The following is a 19,148-nucleotide window of genomic DNA, read 5'->3' on the forward strand; positions in this document are numbered from 1 at the left end:
CATCCTCTAGTGGAGATGTGTCTTCTCATTCTGGGAAAAAATGCTGTTCTTATCTTCTACTGTTTTGTGCAGAAGATAGGACAATAATCCCAAAGGGAGTGTGTGCAAAGATTGGCAGATAGTCTTCACAGTTACCTTTCAGAAACTTCACCTATTCTCTAGAAAACCTTCAGTAGCAAGGAATCTTGTTTTGGAGCACATCATCCTGCAAAAAAGACCACTTTGCTTATAGGGCAGCATTCCTCCGAAAGAATTTTGGAAGACATGTACACACTCCTGGCTGTAAAAACTATGCTATCAAAATGGTGGTGCTTAATTCATAGCACTTTGTGTGTGTCTGTCTACATGTTGTGCAAGATGATACAAGTGCATACAGACTGAGGATGCAAATGTAGGAATGGGAGGCATTTTGTGTTATCAAAATGTCACCAGAGAACAGATGTTAAATTAGATCGTGTGAATCATCCATATGTTTTGCTTTCCAATAGGATACCAGCTAGACTATAATTAATATTTAATCCATAGCAATTGTAAAGTTACATAGGTGATGTATTTGGCTTATGTGAGATCAGTATCTAGCCTGAATGCTCCCCATCCAATTTAGTCACCTCTGGAACTTTTTAATACACTTTACATTGGCAGCAGAGATAAGAAATGTTGGCTGAAAATTCCTCATAGACTTTCCTAAAAATACTAAGCTAAAGTGAAAATCATACCATTCTGTATGTTTTTTGGTGTGACCATATGTAAATTTTCAAAGTATATAGGTTAATGCACTCTTTGCAGATGCATTTCACATCATGTTATTTCTGGTTCCCAGAGTGAACCTAACTGGTCTGATTAGGACTTCAGTAATGATTTTGTATTACTATAGCGAACTAAAGTTATATGTTCTAAAAGCTTGGGAAAAACAAATGCCTGAACAAACTACATCTGGAAATGCCTGTACTAATCAATCCAGGCAATGTTTCCACCTTTGAAAATGGGAAAACAAACCTGTGTCAGCCATATCAGATCTTGAGTAAACCCTACTGCCCTTCAGAAAAGCCAGACTGTGGCATTTCTAGTCATAGAATAGAAATTGTCAAAGTATTCCTCAAACACACTGTTCAGTGCTGAAAAAGCAAGTATTTAAGAATCATTAGCTACAAGAAAAAGTGTGAAATACCTGCTGTAAAAACTTAAAACATTGCTTGGATATCCAAATAATTTGGCTGAATTTTGACCAAATGCAGCCTAGGCCACAGGTCTGATCTTCATTCTCCCCTAGGCAAAGAACACTTTAATTTAAAAAGTTTCATGATGATGTAGAGTTGGATTATTGCAGAACAGTGTTTTTCCTAGTGGTTACAATAGATCTGAATTGTGCATTTTAAAACAGGTTGTTTATAATGCATTTAATTGTGTTTTGTGCCCATACAGACTGCAGATAGTTAATCCCAGGACTCTCAGGAAGTTCCTGCCTTAAAATAAAAACGTTCTTCACTTTGCAGTTAGACTGGACTTTACACAGACTAGAAATGACAAATCAGGTAAAACTAAGAGTAATCCACCTTCTCAAGTGGAAGTGAAGCCATTGGTGGACTCTTATATTTTCTACATCATTTAGCTTTGAGTCTCTGTCCTTCCACATGCTCCCCCAGGGACCTCCTTGCAAACTACAGGTTCTGCCTACAAAGAGCATTGCAGCATTGGTGGTAAAACTAGACTATCTGAAAGGCAATCCTCCTAGTATGTAAGATTACATATCAGTTAGGTTCAATTTTCCCAGGTTTATTTCCCATTCAACAGTTCTGACCCTTCATGAACTGCTGTCTATGAATATGTTCCCCCCTCCTTCCAACTCCGTCCATAAGGAGTTACAGAAATTATTGTTTTGATACTGTTCAGTAAAAATGTATGAAAAATAAGCTCAGTATGCTTGAGAGCAATGACTTAGCAGCCCAATTTTCAGTATGCAAGAAGAGTTTGACTTTGTCCTTTGTCTTTAACTAAAATCAGGTTTTAAAATTTAAATAAAATGGTGAATCTCTTCAGAAAAAAAAAAAAAGAAGTCACTGGCTGTTAGTGAAGACATTGAAGTAGAACCAAGGACATTAAGATATTGATATAATTTTGAGTTACAGCAATATCAGTATTACATTGTTAGTGTGACTAACTGTTTAGTAGGGAACTCATACTGTGTTTTCTGATATATAAAAGTCGTAATTATTAAAGACAGGGATACAAGAACATATGAAGCCCAATTCCCAGGGTAAAACCCTGGACTTTGCTTGCCAAAAGCATATCAGAACTGTTGACTGACCATAAACCAAAAGAAAAGAAGGTGGGTAAAAGCACACGTCTGTTTAAGAAGTCATCTGTAATTAAATATATTACTTTGCATTGTTATTGTTACATGAATATTGAAACCAAGGAAAACTAGTTGTACATGGTGATATGGGATCTTCTGTCTGTGGAAACATTAACAGTGACCATGTCAGGGGAGCATATTTTACCATCAGTAATCTGGTTATAGGAAATAAACGGGTCCACACCAAAACAGTGCAATTGCCAAACTGACCTACAGGTGGAGTAGGAAAAATAACTAATGGAAAGGAATAGGAAAGACCTTATTAATAAGGCTCGCACAGGATTTCATCTGTCACTGAACTGCAGCAGACTGAGATCCTTCGCTTGCCCAGCTACCACACACCTTGTGAGACGGGTGATCAGGGACTGGCTCATCTGCCAGATGTTTTGGTGGGACAAGTCTTGAGTGGAGGGTGGCTTTGAGCCCCTCTGCAAGTGGTGCTGCCATAATCCAATGAGCCAGCATCAGGATAGCAGTGCTCCCCAACCTACACAAGCTTCTGAGCCTGCTCATTTTTCACATGCTCATTTTAATGCTACAGAAATAATTGATTTGGGATCTGATTATCTGAGGAATACCCATTTTCCCTTAGCAAAACAACAAAGATGCTTCCAGGAGCGTAATTCAAACTGAAGCCATTTTGATTTAAATAAGAAGAGGCTGCTGACACTGAGTTCCCTGTAAAGGGTCCTGGATGCTGGGATTAGCTGAGCCTCATGGAGCCTGAATTTGTCAGTCTTTTAGACACGTTCTTCATTTTTTTACACTAATGTGAATAATGAGGAGCTTTACAAAAAGCTGGAGCCATGCCAGTGGAAAAGTGATGGAAATAAGACCAGAATTAGTCTGGTGGAAATCTATGGGAGTTAGCCTGTGTTTTATCTGTGGGGCAACTGTTGGCAGGCAAGAAATAGTTGTAGGGTTGCTTTAGCTGTCACTCGGTACACTGTAAATGCAAAGCTCCTAGCGATGTGTCTCAAGAGTCATAAATAAATAAAACATTAATGAGTGAATAATGCATAGACTTTCAGTGGAGTGGAAACATTGCTAAGCACATGCAATCACAAAGAAGCACACAGATGCTGTATTACAAAACCAAAAAAATGCCACTCAAAAACCCATAAAAATTCCCCCCAAAAGAAACACCACCACAGGCAGGCCACTTATCACTTGTGGACAACATGTGAAGAAACAAGATTTTACTTTTGCTACATCCAGCTCGATAAAGAATGCTTTTTTGCTGAATCTGTGAGCTTCAGCTAGACATAGAGGTTCTCTGCTTTCAAGCAGTTCTGAATTCATTTTTATGGTTATTCATTATGTCTAGATATAGAGGGTCACTCCACTCTGAAATACTCTGTTAAATGCATAAATATTTATTCCAACAGATAAATGGAGAAAGTTCTTTTCTGGCGGGGTGCTTGTTGAAAAATTTCCACCCCTGTCTTGCTACACTCATGCCATTTTTGCAGGAACCAGGGCATTTGTCCAAGACATTTTGAACAAATACTTCCTTTTTTTTTTAAACCTGTTCAAGCAGAGAAACTGGTTTCTTAGGTACCTTGACTGAAAGGATTTAACAAAGTCTTGCCAGGATGGGAAAAACAGAGGGAACCCTCACCTGATAGACAGGAAAAGGCATATAAAAGTACACCTTCGAAATGCACTTTAAGTAATGTTAGATGCATGGCATCTGAGCAACCAGGGGTAGACACAGCAAGCTATGATATAAAATGGTATTCTCACCCCACTGCTGCTTCTCGCTTTCACCACAGAACACATCATTTCAGCTTCTTTTACACTTAAGCAGCTTTTTGGGAGCTAAGTGGCTTCTGAAAAAGAAAACCACAGCTTTCGGGCAACAATGAGGAACATTAAGTCTGTTCAGTCCCATGACTGAGATAATGGTGTGACCCTACAGATAGCCCTGTGAACACAACTGCGTCAGCATGAGCGGTGCTTCCCAGTTTGTAACATGCAATCTGGGACCTGGGAAGAGTCACCGAAGAATCACAGTATTGCTTTTTCCAGGATGTCAATGTTTGAAATAAAAATCCTTGGATTTACTGCACTGAGTTGTAAATTTTGAGGTTCTTCTGACAAAAACGCTGGAGGATATGTGGTTTTCCGTATTTCCAGGACTGTATTTGCTGTATTTCCCTCAAAACACAAGGTCTATTTTTCTCAGAACAAGTGAAGGGCAGGTGCTTAAGCACATTCTTACTTTGGTAGCTGCAGCTTTAAGGCAAACAATATGAGATTTGCGAGTGGTAGAACAAAGAGATATTTCTGACACTGAAGTAATTTCTCTAAGCATATTCTTTTTCAGGTGTCACTGCTATACAAATACACTCTTCTGCAAACATTTAACTTAACACTTTACCCTTTAGCATGCCTTTTAATACACATCTTCTGGTTTCTTTATAAGTTTTGCTCAAAATTACTCATGTTTGTTTCTCCTCCATCCCACAAACTATTCCTTTTGCTTTTAAAAACTGGGGTTTCTATTTCAAGGTAAATTACAATGTAATTAGATTTCTTTTATTATATTGGTGCCCAGTAAAGCTCAGTTAGCACATTTCCAGCTAACTTAGGTTACCCTAGCAAGCATTATAAAATCTGAGGAAGGTGTTCCTCTGAATGTTGAGTTTTGGTGTTTAACATACACCAACCATACCCCAGGACAATTCAGAAGTTAAAATCACTTCTTCAGTGGGAAAGAACAGTTGCTGCTGAGAGAGGAAGGCACTTCAGCTCTTCTGTTGCAGACCTCCATTTTACCTGGCATTCAGTATGCCATGATATTTTGAATTTGTGAAATCTCACATTTCTGTAGGATGCTTTGACTGACATAACTCCAGTCTAATTTGAGCTTAATATACCTTTTAAATTAAGGTTTCTGCTGTGACCACAGGCCCTCACTCATTAGAAAGGAAGAACTGAGGAGGGAGTCGGGGATGGGGAGTGCTGGGTTGCACCATCGTCTCTCCCTTCTAGGCACACAAGGAAGGGAGCAGAGGCAAGTGATGTCCCTCACTTGCTTTTCCCAAGCATGGGAGGTACAGTCTCCCTGCTGACACAGTCTGTGTTTTCTCCAGGATCCCTGTGGCCAATTATGTGATGATTTAATTGTTTACTTACCTCATGACAATAAATAATACATAAGATGAAGACTGTGCTGAGGGGGAGACTGTAACCCAGCACAGTTCACAGAGATGATCCCTGCAGCTGATCCCCTTCCCTGTGGAGGCAGCTGCTTGCAAGACCCACAGCAGACCATAGAGGCAGCTATTCTGATTCTGTGTTCCCTAACATTGCCTTGAGCACCTCTTAACCTTTGTGTTGGATTAATAAACAACAGTTGTGGCCTTTCACTGGAATTTATGCAAAATTATTAATCTAGGCTCATCTAGTGTTCCCATTGGTATCCTTGTCAGCATACAGAGACACCAGCTCTACTACCATGACCCCTGTGACTCACCATCCCTTTGGCCACCTCTGATGTCCAGCAGGACTGAGGGAACTCTCACACTATAGTGAGGCACTGAGAGTCCATCCCACTGGCCAGGGAAAGATCTGCTTGCAGCACAGGGGGCATAAATGCCAGCCAGACATTTTTGGTTACGACATGCTGCTGTTGGGTCAGCACAAGCACCTGTGTAGCACATCCACCTTAAGCTTGTCAGCCTTTAATTAGCTGTAAGAAGGAAACAACTGAAAAGGTCCTCACGGTAACTGGGAGCCTGCCTGGAGCTAATCTCCTTCCATATCGTGCTGCGCAGATTCAGGTTGACCCACCCAAGGAGCAGCTCCCTGCTCCCATTTACCAGGGTGCTCTCTCAAGTCCAGGCTTTCTTATCCTACACAAATAAAAATTATATGGTCTTTCTCTGCAATGCCTAATAGGAAAAACCAAACAAATCAAAACCAAAACCACCAAGTGAAACCTCTTTTAAGTTAACAAATGCAGTTTTCTTTCTGTAGAACAAATGCAGCCAGCCAAGGCATATGATTTAACCATAAAATTCAGGTATTGTCACAGAAAAAGTGACATTAAAGCTGCTGTTGCCAACAAAAAGCCTAGTGTCCCTAATTACCTACATGTATTTGCGTCACTACTACATAAGCCACCAAAGAATTTCAAATATCAATATCCTTCACCATATAAAATCCCTCTGTACACAACAAGACTGTCAGGAAACATGAAGTAGCAGTCCTCCTTTTTTGATCCAAGTACAGGCAAAGAAATGTAGGAAGGAAGGGTACGTTTTCAACCCTCCCTCCTTTGAGTTTTCTGTCAGCTTATTTCCCTGTTAGATCTGGAGCAGTCCAGAGCTGCCTCTGAACACACAGTTGTATTTAAATACAGACCACTCATCCGTAGCTTGCTCTCACGTTTTCTCCCTCTTTGGGCACACCGTTTCACTCACAAGCAGGTGTGGAAGCTGGAGCTGTGTTGTTAGCAAGAATGCAGTGGGAAACGTTATCCACAGCACAGTGTCCTTGATAATATGGTGAGGACATTGATCTTAAGCTCCATGAAAGGAACCAGCCTATGAACAGGAAATGTTCACATTCAAACATTTACTCTAGATAGCTGACAACACTGATTTCTTCAGTGCATGCTTCTTAGTAACTATAAAAGTGGAGTGTTCAAGTACGTAAAAAAATAATATGGCCCTTAGTGTTAGCTCTGGTGTAGGCTGACTAAAAGCCTGGGCTCAACTTTACACCTTTTACTGCAACCAGGTACCCAGGAGACAGTGGAAGAATGCACAGTGTTCTGTCTCTCTTGCAGGGAAACATTCCAGCCAGTTGCAGCTGCAATGGCACTTTGGAAGGAGAAGAAGTAGGAAGGAGAGGAAGGAAGTGCAGAGGGGCTGCTCCCCCAGCTGACATGCAGCACCCAGCAGCTTGCAGGGGCAGGCTGCAACCTCTTTGCCTGGTTCCTGCCAGAGGTGTCTAAACCTCCATGCCATGAACGGTTGACGAAGTTTGCCTTTTAAGTCAGAAAACCAGGGATTAACAAATCTAATGCAAAGTGTCATGAGCAGACCTGCGTGGCTGCTGCTTGTTACTCCAATATTCTTTTACCTGTCTCATTTCCTGCTGAGAGCAGTTGGTTTCTGTCATGCCTGTTGTTCTGCAAGGATTACGGAGGTTACTGTTGTCAAAAAAACATTCTTACTGCTCCCTACCCTAGCCTTTAATTTCTGCCCTCAGTGTGCTCCCTGCTCTGTGCTGGCACTCACATTTGAGAGGCAACTGGGTGAAAGCAATGAAGGAATCACTGGTTTAAGAAATAATCCTACTAAAAGAAAAATGTTAGTTTTCAGTCTGGGACAATTAATTGAGTACCCATGTGGTGACACAAATGCTGGTGCCAACCTTCGGCAAGGAGAGTCATGAGACAGATGAGGGAGAGGACACATTGCAGTCACAGAGTCTGAGAGACAAGGGTGAACATTTTCTCACAAAGGGGTGTCAGCATACATGCGTGTGACACCCCAGCTGCACCCTTGCCTTTCCAGCCATACCAAGAGAGGGAACAAGAAAAAACACTAGAGACTGGCACTGTCACACAAAGACTCTCTGAGGCTTTGTCAGACTGTTCCTTCAGGAGAGAGACCCTGTCACAATGTCACACCACATCTACACAACCAGCAGAACAAGCTGAGCACTTCTCAAGAGAGAAGTGTTGTCATTTAAAACATGATACCATCGTGTCAAAATAAAGATTTTCAGGGGAACAAGGCCACTTGCTTTAAGTCAGAAAAAATATTTTTAAGAAAACTTTGAAGTGTCTGATCATGACTAAAGAATAAAAGAGATGGAGAGAGAGAAAGTTTTCTACTGTGTATTCTTGACTTAGGCTAAGTATAATGGTACAAAAAGCAGTAGAAATGGTAATTTAAAGCAAATGTAACATTTCAATTAACTCAAGTGCACTTTAAAGCCAATTTCTTCTTTTCTATCATGGGTTTGATCAAACTTTCTTTCTTTTATGAAAGGAGAAGTAAGTAAATGGGTGATAGTTTAAAACTCAAGAAATCATTCGGAAAGCCAAGTGGAGACTGCAGCTCTACTTGTACCTGCATCACACACCTTTACTGTAAGTCATCATTCCTGGTCTGTAGGTATGGAGCAAAAGGGAAAGGAGGAAAAGGGAGCAGAGGAAATCAAAAGGACCTCAAGGAAAGTAACAGTGTTTGCTCTGGGTGTCATTTTTCTCCTGTACCCTTTCAGTCTTTTCCTCCTGAATAATCCACATTTTAAGTACTATAAGAAGTGTCTTTCCTTACCTCAGCATGTTTGCAATCAGTGAGTTGTGCCCAGCACAGCCAGAGATAGGGAGTGACAAAACAAAGGCCTTTCAAACTAAGTACAGACATTCTCAAACTTCTAAAACATCACAGAGAAGACTCCATAGATCCCACACTATTTTATTTTGAAACAGAAATAACAGAAATCTTCCAAACAATGTGCAAATGTACATCAAGGGTCACCTGGCTCCTAGCGTTAAATCACAAGCATGCTCAGGTGCATTGTGTCCCACGGGCTCTGGGACACAGGCTGTGGCTATGCACAGGCACTACTTCCCTCTGCCTTCCAGAAAACTTAATGTCAGGGGCTTAGAGACTGCCAAGAGGATATTGTCCTGCCCTATATTACATCTCCATTTGAGAAACCCCTATCTCTGACCATCTCCAAGTGAATTTCATATGTGACCTTGGAGCCTGTGGCCACAGAACATGAATCTTTGTTCCATGGATTTGTTGCTCTGCTGTCTGAAATCAAGCCTGCTCTGGCAGGGACACCCCGCAGGGAAGCCACAGATGGAGGAACATGCCTAGCTGCTTCACAGAACCACTCAGAAAGGGGCACCAACATGGCACAGGCCCATGCAGGCACACTCCACTCCACAGGTGCCCTACAGATTGTGGTGGTGGCTTTGTGGTCTGGCAAAAACACTGCTTGTAGGGAGTGAGAGTTTTTCAAAAGAGCAAAACTGCAGGAGGGAGTCCTGGGCTTGCTTCTTCATATGTCTTCAGAGTCCTCTCTGCCAAAACACCATAGGGAGGTGCCTTGGCCTTCCACAGTGTGAAATTTGATTTATTTTAATTGTTTTGTAGTTTTAGGGTTTTGGTTTTTGTTTGTTTTCTTTTTTTTTGAGGGGGATTGCATTTTATTGCCCTTTTTTGCATTTTGGGAGATTTTTTTCTTGGTTTTTTGCTTTTTGATTTTGGGATCTTTTTGTTTTGCTTACTCTTCTTTTCCTTTTTTTTTTTTTGTTTTGTTTGTTTTTGGTTTATGGTTTGGGGTTTTTTTAGCTTATGGATTTTATTTTGAGGTTCTTTGGTTTGTTTTGCTTGCTTTTTTGTTGTTGGGGGGGTTTTGTTGTTGTTGTTGTTGGATTTTTTGGGTTTTTTTATTATTATTATTTTATTCTTTGCTCTTTACGTTTTGCTTTGCTTTTTGTTTGCTTTGCTTTGGAGCTTGGGGGTTATTTTTCTTTGTCTGCTTTCTCATTTGGCTGGGGGGAGGCGTGCGGGGTTACGTTCATTCTTTCCCCCAGTCTTTTTCTTTCTCCCTTTTCGCTTGTTTTGGTTTTTTTATTGGTTGTTGTTTTTTTTTTTCCCTCGCTTTCTCCTGTTCTCCGTCCTGGCGGCACAGGCACACCCCCGGCCGGCAGTGCCCCCCGGCCCCGCGGAGCCGCCCCGGGTGGCCCCGGCCCCGCGCGGGGCGGTCGCGGCCGCGGGCGGCAGCAAATCAGCGGGGCCCGGGCCGCACATAAGAAGGGCGGGCAGGGGCGGACGCCGTCCCTCCCGGCGGCGGCAGGATGCACCATGAGGAGCTGCCGTCCCTGCAGCGGCCCCGCTACGGCTGTGAGTGGGGTCGGGGGGGCCGCTTCGGGGTTTTTTCTTATTTATCTTTTTTTTTTTTGTCCTCCTCCCTTGTCGGCTTTCTCTGTTTGATATCGAAAGAGCGACTTGAGGGGAAGATAAAACCCGCCCAGCAGACTGCGGCAGCTCGCAGCGCTCCGGCTCCTTTTAGATTAGCTCGCAGCCGGCTCCGGCTGGGTTTTGAACAGGTTTTCATGGGGCTAGGTTTTGTTCTGCAACTTTCTGAATGGATTATAGCTATTGATTCCGCATTGCAGCTCGGTAGTTTTAGGTTAGAGTTAAAGCTTCTGGTTTAACTTTATAACTTGATGTTATAGGTATGGGTTTGGGTTACAACTTCGTAACTTGAGTTGTGACGGTAGGTTCGGGCTGTAACTTTGTAACCTTTGGATTATCACTTCGGAATTTCGGATTATAAAGTTAAACCTTGCTTTCTAATTTTATAACTTTGTTTTAGAACTTTGCCTGCTTTCTAGTTTTATAACTTTGGCTCAGAACTTTGTAACTTTAAACAATAACTGGGGTGACGAAAAGGACTGTGCAGGCACCAGGCATCTCTTTTCAGTGGAACTGTATGCACTTCCCAAACCTGCATTTAAGAAAAGCCCTGAAGCACCTTCACTCCTTCTGCTGCAGGGCTCTCTCGGCAATGCTGTGACGTGCTGGGATCCTTCACTCGGCTGTGCTTTTTCTGGCTCCCATGGGGCAGAGCAGGGCATGTGCCAGCCCTCCAAGAAATGCCTCTGATACTTCAGGCATTGCAAAACGTGAACATGCAAATGATTTGCAAAGCTCACAACGGCCCTGGCATCCTGTGGTCTAATGAGCCACTTCTCAGTTCTTATCATAGTAGCTTTGTTTAAAACCGGTTCTGAAATCTCTTTTTAGAAAGAAGCACAAAAACCCTTGACAATGTTAGGAGCCGCTTTGCTTCCACCTAGGGCAGATAGAAAAGGTGGTACTTGGCAGTGAGACCTTCAGCTTGGAGGATGCCATGTCTCCCTAAGTGTTTTCCTCTCTTGATGCCTGCCAGTTAGGGCAGTTTATGGAACCTGCCTGTAGGTTCAACTTTTATTTTACCCAGTAGACAGATGAGAGCCTTGTGAAGGTACATTCACTGGCTACTACAGGCATAGTCTGAGTGCCCATGCTAGTGTGTTAGCAAAGGTGAATATTTTGCTTGTGCAACCCATCTCCCAGTGCTCTCATCTCCTTGTGCTCTGGCACAAGTGGTTGGGCAGTGTCCAGGTGGTGTGCTGCATCATGCTACAGCCTCAGTTCATCCACTTTCCTGAGGTGCAGAAATGTACGTGGTGTGCCCATCAAGACTCCAGCAGCTGGGGTTTTCCTGTGCAGATCTGGTCTGGCTGGTCTGAGAAGATGTGAGTCTGGAGAGGTGAATGTTCCTAGTCTGACATGAATTCCAATGTAGCCAAAGATGAAGCTTTGACTTAAAGCAAAGGGCTCATCCTTTGTGCTTTGATTCCTGGCTGAGTGCTGAGAATGATTTATTTTGGTGTCAGAGCTCCTCAGAGTATTTTAAGGATCATAGGCCTTATTTATTGTAGGAAAGAATGGCCATATTAAGGATGTTAAATAAAGTTTTAAAGATACAGTCTATCCTCTCAGTGGTTATGCTTCGCTATGAGGGTTCAGAGCATCTCGCTGTGGTGACCATGGAAAAGTTGGTGTTTTGAGTTGTAACCACTCTTGGTATTTAATCACCTGTCCCAGGGACAGGAGTAGATGCAAGCATCCTTCTTGTCTTTTCTAATGGTATCTCCCCTCTGATCAGTACTGTCTGCTTGTTCAGGCTCTAGTAGTTATTCTGGCCTTCCCTGAGTAAGAGGCTACGGCTGCTGTACTAAACTGCATCCACTTTTTTTTTGGATGGAGGTTTTTTTCTGCAGGAACCTTTGAAATTACATTCCTTTCAAGGGATTAGGCAAAAATTCCTTAAATATGCCAAGCTGATAGCTCTACTTTTTAAAAAATACACCAAAGAACTCCATGGAGAACTCCATATTCCAAAGAATAAGCCATAGCCTTGTCTGTAGTGACAAGAAGAGATGCAAGTTTGGCTTTTTAGCCTGTGTCTAAAAAAATAAATATACTTTATCTACACTGCATTTGCCTGCCCTTTTGGGAAGAGGAGCAAATCAGTATTTTAAGAAGCCAAAAAAAGAAAAGGCTACCTAACTAGAAAACTTACATTAGCACTATCTGAGGTCTTATGAAAGCCCATCATAAATTGTAGGTTCCCTGTGCAACTGAAACTGCACTTTGTATCACTGGCAAATGGTTCCCTATGTTAGGAACACCACATATATGCTGGATTTCCTAAAAGAGTTATTAAGTTGTCGAAGTTAGGCTTTCACTTTTCTGAGACTCCTTGTTTTACTGATCTAGAAGTGTTTTAAGCATTTAACTTAACTTGGACTTTTGACTTTGGCTTCAGGCTCCTGGTAGAGTTTGTATATTGGTCTGAAGAACATTGGCATTTTACTATGATAATCTTCTGTAAGGCACTATATGAATCAGTGCATAGTTATCAGTAGCATTTTGTCTTGATAACTAGAGAGGAAGACACATGCAGATCTCAGCTACATTTTGTAGACTGATGAATACCACTGGAGGGAGAAAAGCATCCCTGAGCATGAGACCTTGCATAAGAATTGGGAAGACATGCTTCTAACTTAAAAACTATCTTTTCATTACAAGCTTTGCTAATATAGTAACTCGAAGAACATCTAGAAAAAAAATTCTCAGAGGTGATAATTTCCATCTTTAAAGTCAGGAAATAGCTGAATGAAACCAAACAAGGCAATCCCTTTTAGAGTGGGCGCTAGTTCAGGATGAACATAGTTAATGGGAGAATCAGGAGCTCAGAGCAAAGTCTTTGACCCTTCTCTTATCCTGGTAGGGCCACAGTCCTTGTGGCTTCTTGGACTGCTTATTGAAAGGTGCCTCCAGTTCTGGGTCTGCCAGGTCGCCAGTAACTTAAAAGAGATGCGGTAGAGATTTGTGTTGGTGCTCCATTGAGCCCTTCAGACAGATATTCATCTCCAGTACCAACTCAAGTGAGAACATAAAATTACAAGAAAGCAGCTTATACAGCAGAAACCATGTTAACAGGAGCACTGCAACTGAATTTATGTAGCTGTTTTCCAATCTAGCTACAACTGTTGCCTGGTTTATTTCTCAGTCCCAGCATAATCAGGTGCAGAGGTTCACAGAATTGCAGAGAATTGGCACTTGTACTATAACTAGAGCTATGAGCCATTTTTACAATAAAAATGTTTGGTGCTGTGGAAGATTATGAAGAGAAAAAAGTATAAATCTTGGATGTGTCTCACAGATTGAACATAAAGTTTTGAACATAGGAAGATAGCAAATCAGGCAGTGATGTATGTTTGAGAATGCCTATTTCCTGACACTCTTAGGTCTTTTATAGGTAATTTTCCCTGAAATCTATGTGCAGAAAGAAATGCTGTAAGTTTTCATGAAATGTTTGAATGGCTTCACTGCACTTCCAGGAATGTAATAAAGCTACAGTAAGTGAGGCCATGAGTGTCTGGATTTGCAAAGGATTTCAAGCATTTCCATGCTCAGAGTAGCTGAATTAACATATGCCCCAAATCCCTGTGTACTGAGTGGGAGAGACACTTGCTTCATCATCATCATCAATCATCTATTGAAGACAAGCAGGTAAGAGTCTTCACCTCTCCTGCTGAACCCAGAAAGCCAGTTTCACTGTGCATAGGTGATGGGTAAATACAGAGGAAAACTGACTTCGGTATCCAGTGATGAGGGCATTGCTTGTACTTCTTTCTCCTCCTGGCTCCCAGAAGTGCTACTGTTTGGCACTAGGAGTTAGGAGATGAGACAAATTACAAACATAAAGCTTCATGAGGGAGCACTGCTCTGCCTGTGGTGACAAGCAGGGTAAACCTGAAGTGAAACATAGCCCACGCCTCTCTGTGAGACTACACCTAGCTTCTTTATTCAGCAGGATGTGAAAGCTTGCAAACCAGTGGCTTTTCAAAAAGCTTTTAACATTAAAAAGCTATAAATTTTTCTGTGTGCCTTTTAAGTGCAGGGAAATAAATGACTGTTTTTCAATTTAAAAGCAGGGGAAAAAATCTTTTGGTAAAGGTTCCATAGGATTTTTCTAAGTGAAAACAGATGGGATTTCTTTAAGCTAAAAAAAAAAAAAACCAACAACCAACTTTACTCTATTCTATGCATATATACTCTTTTGGGTGTATACTTTCTTGTAGTGCTTGTGGCTTGTGAGAACACTTTTCTCCTTTTTTATTGATGGGTGTTATTTGGCAACCAACTACACTGTTTATCTCTTCCACTCTTTTGTAGGTTGCTAATAATTAAACTGCTGAATGAGAACTCAGAAAGTTTAACTGCTTTGTTGAACCAAGCACACATAATTCACTTGGTAGGAGTGGTTCTCTGTGTGCTTTTTGTACAAAGCAAGTTCATCTCCCCTGAACTCTCACGGTAGGGAAAGGATAGAGCTATGTTACAGCATGCTTGAAACTACTTGAATGCTGTTGAAACAGGAAATCTTAATATTGTGCTGGAAACAGGATTTATAGCACGTAAGAGTGTGCTAGATCAAGTCCAATACTTAAGGCAGGGAATAGGAAGCATGCAGATTTGCTGCTCACCTATTCTGTTAAGTGGCATTTCATTTTTTCTAGATCAAGATTTGCTTGATACTGTTGCTGATTGAAGCTGACTATGATTTACTAGGAATAACTTTACATGTAAGGCAGAAAAAAAAAGCCTGGCAGTGACAGGCGGGACTGGTGGGTCATATTTCAATGGGATGATAAGCAAGTGTGCTCTCCTGTGCTCTGTTCCTTGCAGGAAATTATTAACCTGCTGTGTTTGCTTCATTTGTTCAGGCTATTTCGTTGTTTTTTTGGAACAAGTATCCTTGAACTACTGTGTGTTATGGAATGAAAGTGCAGGTGCTGGACAGGGCAGGAGCTGTACGCACCCTGTCCTGGGGCCCATGATTGTGGGGGCGAGGGCCATGATTGTGGGGGCGAGGGCTGGTGCCCCTATCTGGGGAGGGGTGCCTGCTGTGGGCACCTCATTTGTTGATCTTGATGAGACAGGGCAGGAGCTGTGTCCTGCATGGCTTGTTCGTGGGTCAGCACTTCCTGCACCTTGGCACTTGTGCTCACCTTCAGAAAACAATAATGTCCTCTTCAGCCTGGTGTGAGCTGTGCTTTCAAGAGGATCGACTGCTGGACACATACTGCCTTATTTTCACTGCTGGGGGAAGAAGGAGGCTGCTGAGTGTCTGACACAGGGACGGGGTTGTGCTGGAGAACAACACATTGCCCCTGGCACTACTCCAGTTGTGTTTTGCCAGTTACTGTGGCAGAGGACAAGAGTTAGGGTTGTGGTCTGTGGTGGTAATGGGCTGGTGGGGCGGGCAGTGCCTGCAGGGTTCTCTGTGGTGGCCGAGGGCCTTGGTAGGGGGGCAGGAGAGGGAGGAAATTGGATACTGAACCAAAGGTGTTCATATAAACTCCACACAGCTTCTAAATACCTTTTGAAATGTGTAAGCAAATAAATAGCCATTAAGAACCTGTGCTGGTGGCTGATCTCAGTGTTCAACTATTGTTTTCTTCAAATTAATATGCACTAGCAAGAAATAGTTATCAGGAGGAATTATGTCAGTTCTTTGTTATCACTTATTGCCCAAGCTGAGGTTGTCCAGCTACGAATTCTTGAAGAACCAGATTCAAGGAGCACTTCAGAGATCTGACTCTCAACCATTGACAAACTGCTGACAGCCCATAAGACTTGCTGCCTCAAGGTGTGGTCCAGCCCTGCCGGCCAGTGAGGCTGCAAAGCTGTCAGAAAGTACTATCCTCATCTCAGGTGCTTGTCTTAGCCTGGGTGTGTGCTCAGCAGTCAGTGGTTTCTGCTAAAATGAGTGATGAAGAATGTGGTCTCTGCCAGTTCTCTCCTGTGGACTCTGACCTACTTCTTTGAAAGTGCAGTAAAAGCTTTTGTGGCATACAGGAAGGTGTTTAAACTAATTCTTACCAGGTTCCAAAGTCTGAAGAGCAATTTGTAGTCATGCATGCTATCAATCCTCTACTGTCTGTTCCTCCTGAAAATTAAGGATATCCTCCTGCATTTGTGCTTAATTTGTAAAGCTGCTCAGTAAACTGGTTATATTTGCAGGATTGGAGCCTCAAAGCTTCTAGGAGCACAACAAAGATTCAGGGGCAGCTGGAATGGGAAATTCCTAAACTCTGTACAGAAGTGTGCTTCATTAAGGCAACCACCTTATATCGAGGGTTGTAAGGTTAAACTATAGACCAGTAAATGTTTCACTGGTGTTTTTAAGGGGATGTTTCAAAGATGTTTTGGGGAATCATAAATATTACAGGAGATACCTGTGCCTAATCTGATTGAAGTGATTAGAAACAAGGTAAAAAAACTTGAAAACTAAACAAGGACACGGGTCTGCTTTGCCGAGAACACAATCTTGTGCCTAGGGTCATTATCTTTGATGAGAAAAGTTGCTGGTTTTAACTGCTGTTAATTACATTGGGATCCAATCTCCTGCCTTGCTGCAGGATGCTGTAACTGGTGAGGTTTCAGCAGCCTGAGCATGCCAAAATGTCTTCAGCTGCTCTGTCACACTGCTGTGGTCTTCACCTCCTGCCAATGCTCATATGATGGCATGAATACCCAATCTGTCAGGAAGCTAATCTCTCCTTGCAGAGCTGATTTGCATTGCTGGATTTGCAGTCACCTCTTGGCCTCTTCAAGGGGTGACTGCAGGTCTCACAGCTCTGCTTGCTGGCCGAGGCAGGATGACTCTAACCAGGTGGGACTGTAGCAGGCAGAATTTAAAGGTGTTTAAATTGCTCTGAAGCTGTGATTTTGAGTATGTTTTCAGTCAGCTTTGCTGGTGCAAGAAGCAATCTTGACTCTTCTATGGAATTATTTTTGGCTGGATTAGGTCCTCAGTCTGGCTTGCAGTATGAACCCACAGGCAGGTCTGCCAATATGATGTAGTAGCTGGAGCAGGGGTGAGCACAAGCAGTTGGAGGAATGGGAGGTCAAATTAAAGTTGTGCTACTACTGCACATAGACATCTGGAAAGCGTGTGTATGGTAGGGCAGGAAGACATGCAGGCGGAGTTCAAGAGCAGACTGGGGCACACAGGAAGGAGCATCACGTGCATCATCATGATCTGCCCCTAGCTGCCTCTACTGTGGTGCCACTGATACTCTGGTGCCCTGTCTGCCTACCAGGACTGGAGCTGCTCTCAGTTCTCCTGTTGCCCAGGGAGTTTTGAATTACAGAAAAGTTTTTGAAGTAATTTTGTCTTTAGTGCTATAATTTCATAAATCCATGTCAGTAAAGGCATGGCAGTGTTTGCAGGCAATGCTACAGTGGCAAGAAAATTGTAAGAAACTGCATGAATACTAGACTACTCAAAGAAAGAAAAATAAATGTTTTTCGTACATAAAGTAAGATTCAAGATGCTTTTTCAACCCTTTTTTTGTTGCTGTTAAAATTACTCTTGACTTACAGAGCCTCAAAACCATGGGGATGAGATGTAACTTGTGGTATGTGCTGCTTATCTCTGGATCTTGTAGTTTTTCAAGCCCAACTGATTTACCCAAGTCATAGCTGGATGGTCTCTATTCAGTGGTAAACAAGTCTTAAATTCCGTATGTTTTCAATACAGTATAGCAGAACAAATAATCATTGAAATATCAGCATGGGTATGCTGTGGTGTAGCTGAAAAGGAACATGAACAAGTACTGTGTAGAGCAGGGATTATGTTTAGATAAATCTGTGACAGAGCTTTTACCGTGCAAAAATGATCAACTGTTTTAAGAAAACCAGACACATAATAAACATGATTTCATTACATCTGAACTGAGAAGTTGAGCACAGATTTCTTCACTACGATTTAGTGGAGTCTGAGAGATGAACTAGCCTTGGTCTGTCATTTGAAGTTGCATGGCATCTGACTACTGAAGGTGGATAGACAGCTTACCATGCATGGATTGCATGTGACTGCCTGCTACTTTGAATTTGTATCACCTCTGGCTATGGTAATGATGTTTAACAAATTGGTTAGAATAGTCCAGAAAATATACAGCTTTTATCACATGTAAAGCAAGGCCCTTGCACTCCAACTTCTATCTACATACAGAAAATGAGAAGTAAGACCACGTGATTTTGCTGCAGATTTCACTGATATGAGCTGTTATAGAAAAAAATGAACAAAATTTACTGGTACTGTGGGTAGTAACAGGCTAAAGAAGGGCTGCTGGTGTTTTCTATAGCACTGAACCACGGCAGTAACTCTAAGTAGTTTCCTTTTTCTTTTTTTTTTCCCCCACACTTCAGTAAAATTAAGTAGCTTCACAAATGTTTGCAGAGGTTTCTGGTGAAAACAGGTGGATTTCTGTAACATTCATCTGTATTCTTTTTTCCTAAAACCACGTCAGGAAGATGCTGACTGGTAGGCTGCTTCCATCCAGGCTGCAAATGCTGCCCATTGACAGGCTTATCTGGTCTTCCCAAAAGGATGAAGAAGTGAGCAGTCAGAATTGGTCTCCGCTAGCTTCTTGGATGCGTTTCAGATGCAAATTTACATGTGATCAAGTTATTTTAATATCATATACTCCAGATATAAATTATAGACTTTCTTGGAAGTTGGCTATTTGCATGAAAACTGTTACGAAATAGGTAGGAGTTATTTCACTTGTGCTCGCACTTCACAGCCTGAGAAATAGTTCCCATATTGAATCAGAATGGTAGAAACTCACCTGGGCAAGATACTGCTCATGGAGTAACTATTTTTTTTTTTTTTTACATTA

At 42.1% G+C, this 19,148-nt stretch overlaps 1 protein-coding gene across 10 annotated transcripts in view; it reads left to right on the forward strand.

The window, feature by feature from the left end:
* Positions 1-10,160: 10,160 nt before the first annotated feature.
* Positions 10,161-19,148, forward strand: part of IQGAP2 (IQ motif containing GTPase activating protein 2) — a 125,465-nt gene continuing 116,477 nt past the window's right edge. For 5 of the 10 annotated variants that reach the window (XM_051788130.1, XM_051788134.1, XM_051788131.1 and 2 more), the window contains exon 1: positions 10,161-10,239. In XM_051788130.1, the coding sequence (XP_051644090.1) occupies positions 10,194-10,239 (46 nt within the window). In that variant the 5' untranslated portion in view covers positions 10,161-10,193. The remainder of the gene's footprint in view (positions 10,240-19,148) is intronic. The other 5 variants (XM_051788137.1, XM_051788138.1, XM_051788135.1 and 2 more) reach the window with 1 other exon arrangement.

Source organism: Manacus candei, unplaced genomic scaffold, assembly GCF_025592945.1.
Source record: "Manacus candei isolate 608988 ecotype Guabito, Panama unplaced genomic scaffold, ASM2559294v1 h1tg000024l, whole genome shotgun sequence".
Classification (NCBI taxonomy): Eukaryota; Metazoa; Chordata; class Aves; order Passeriformes; family Pipridae; genus Manacus; species Manacus candei.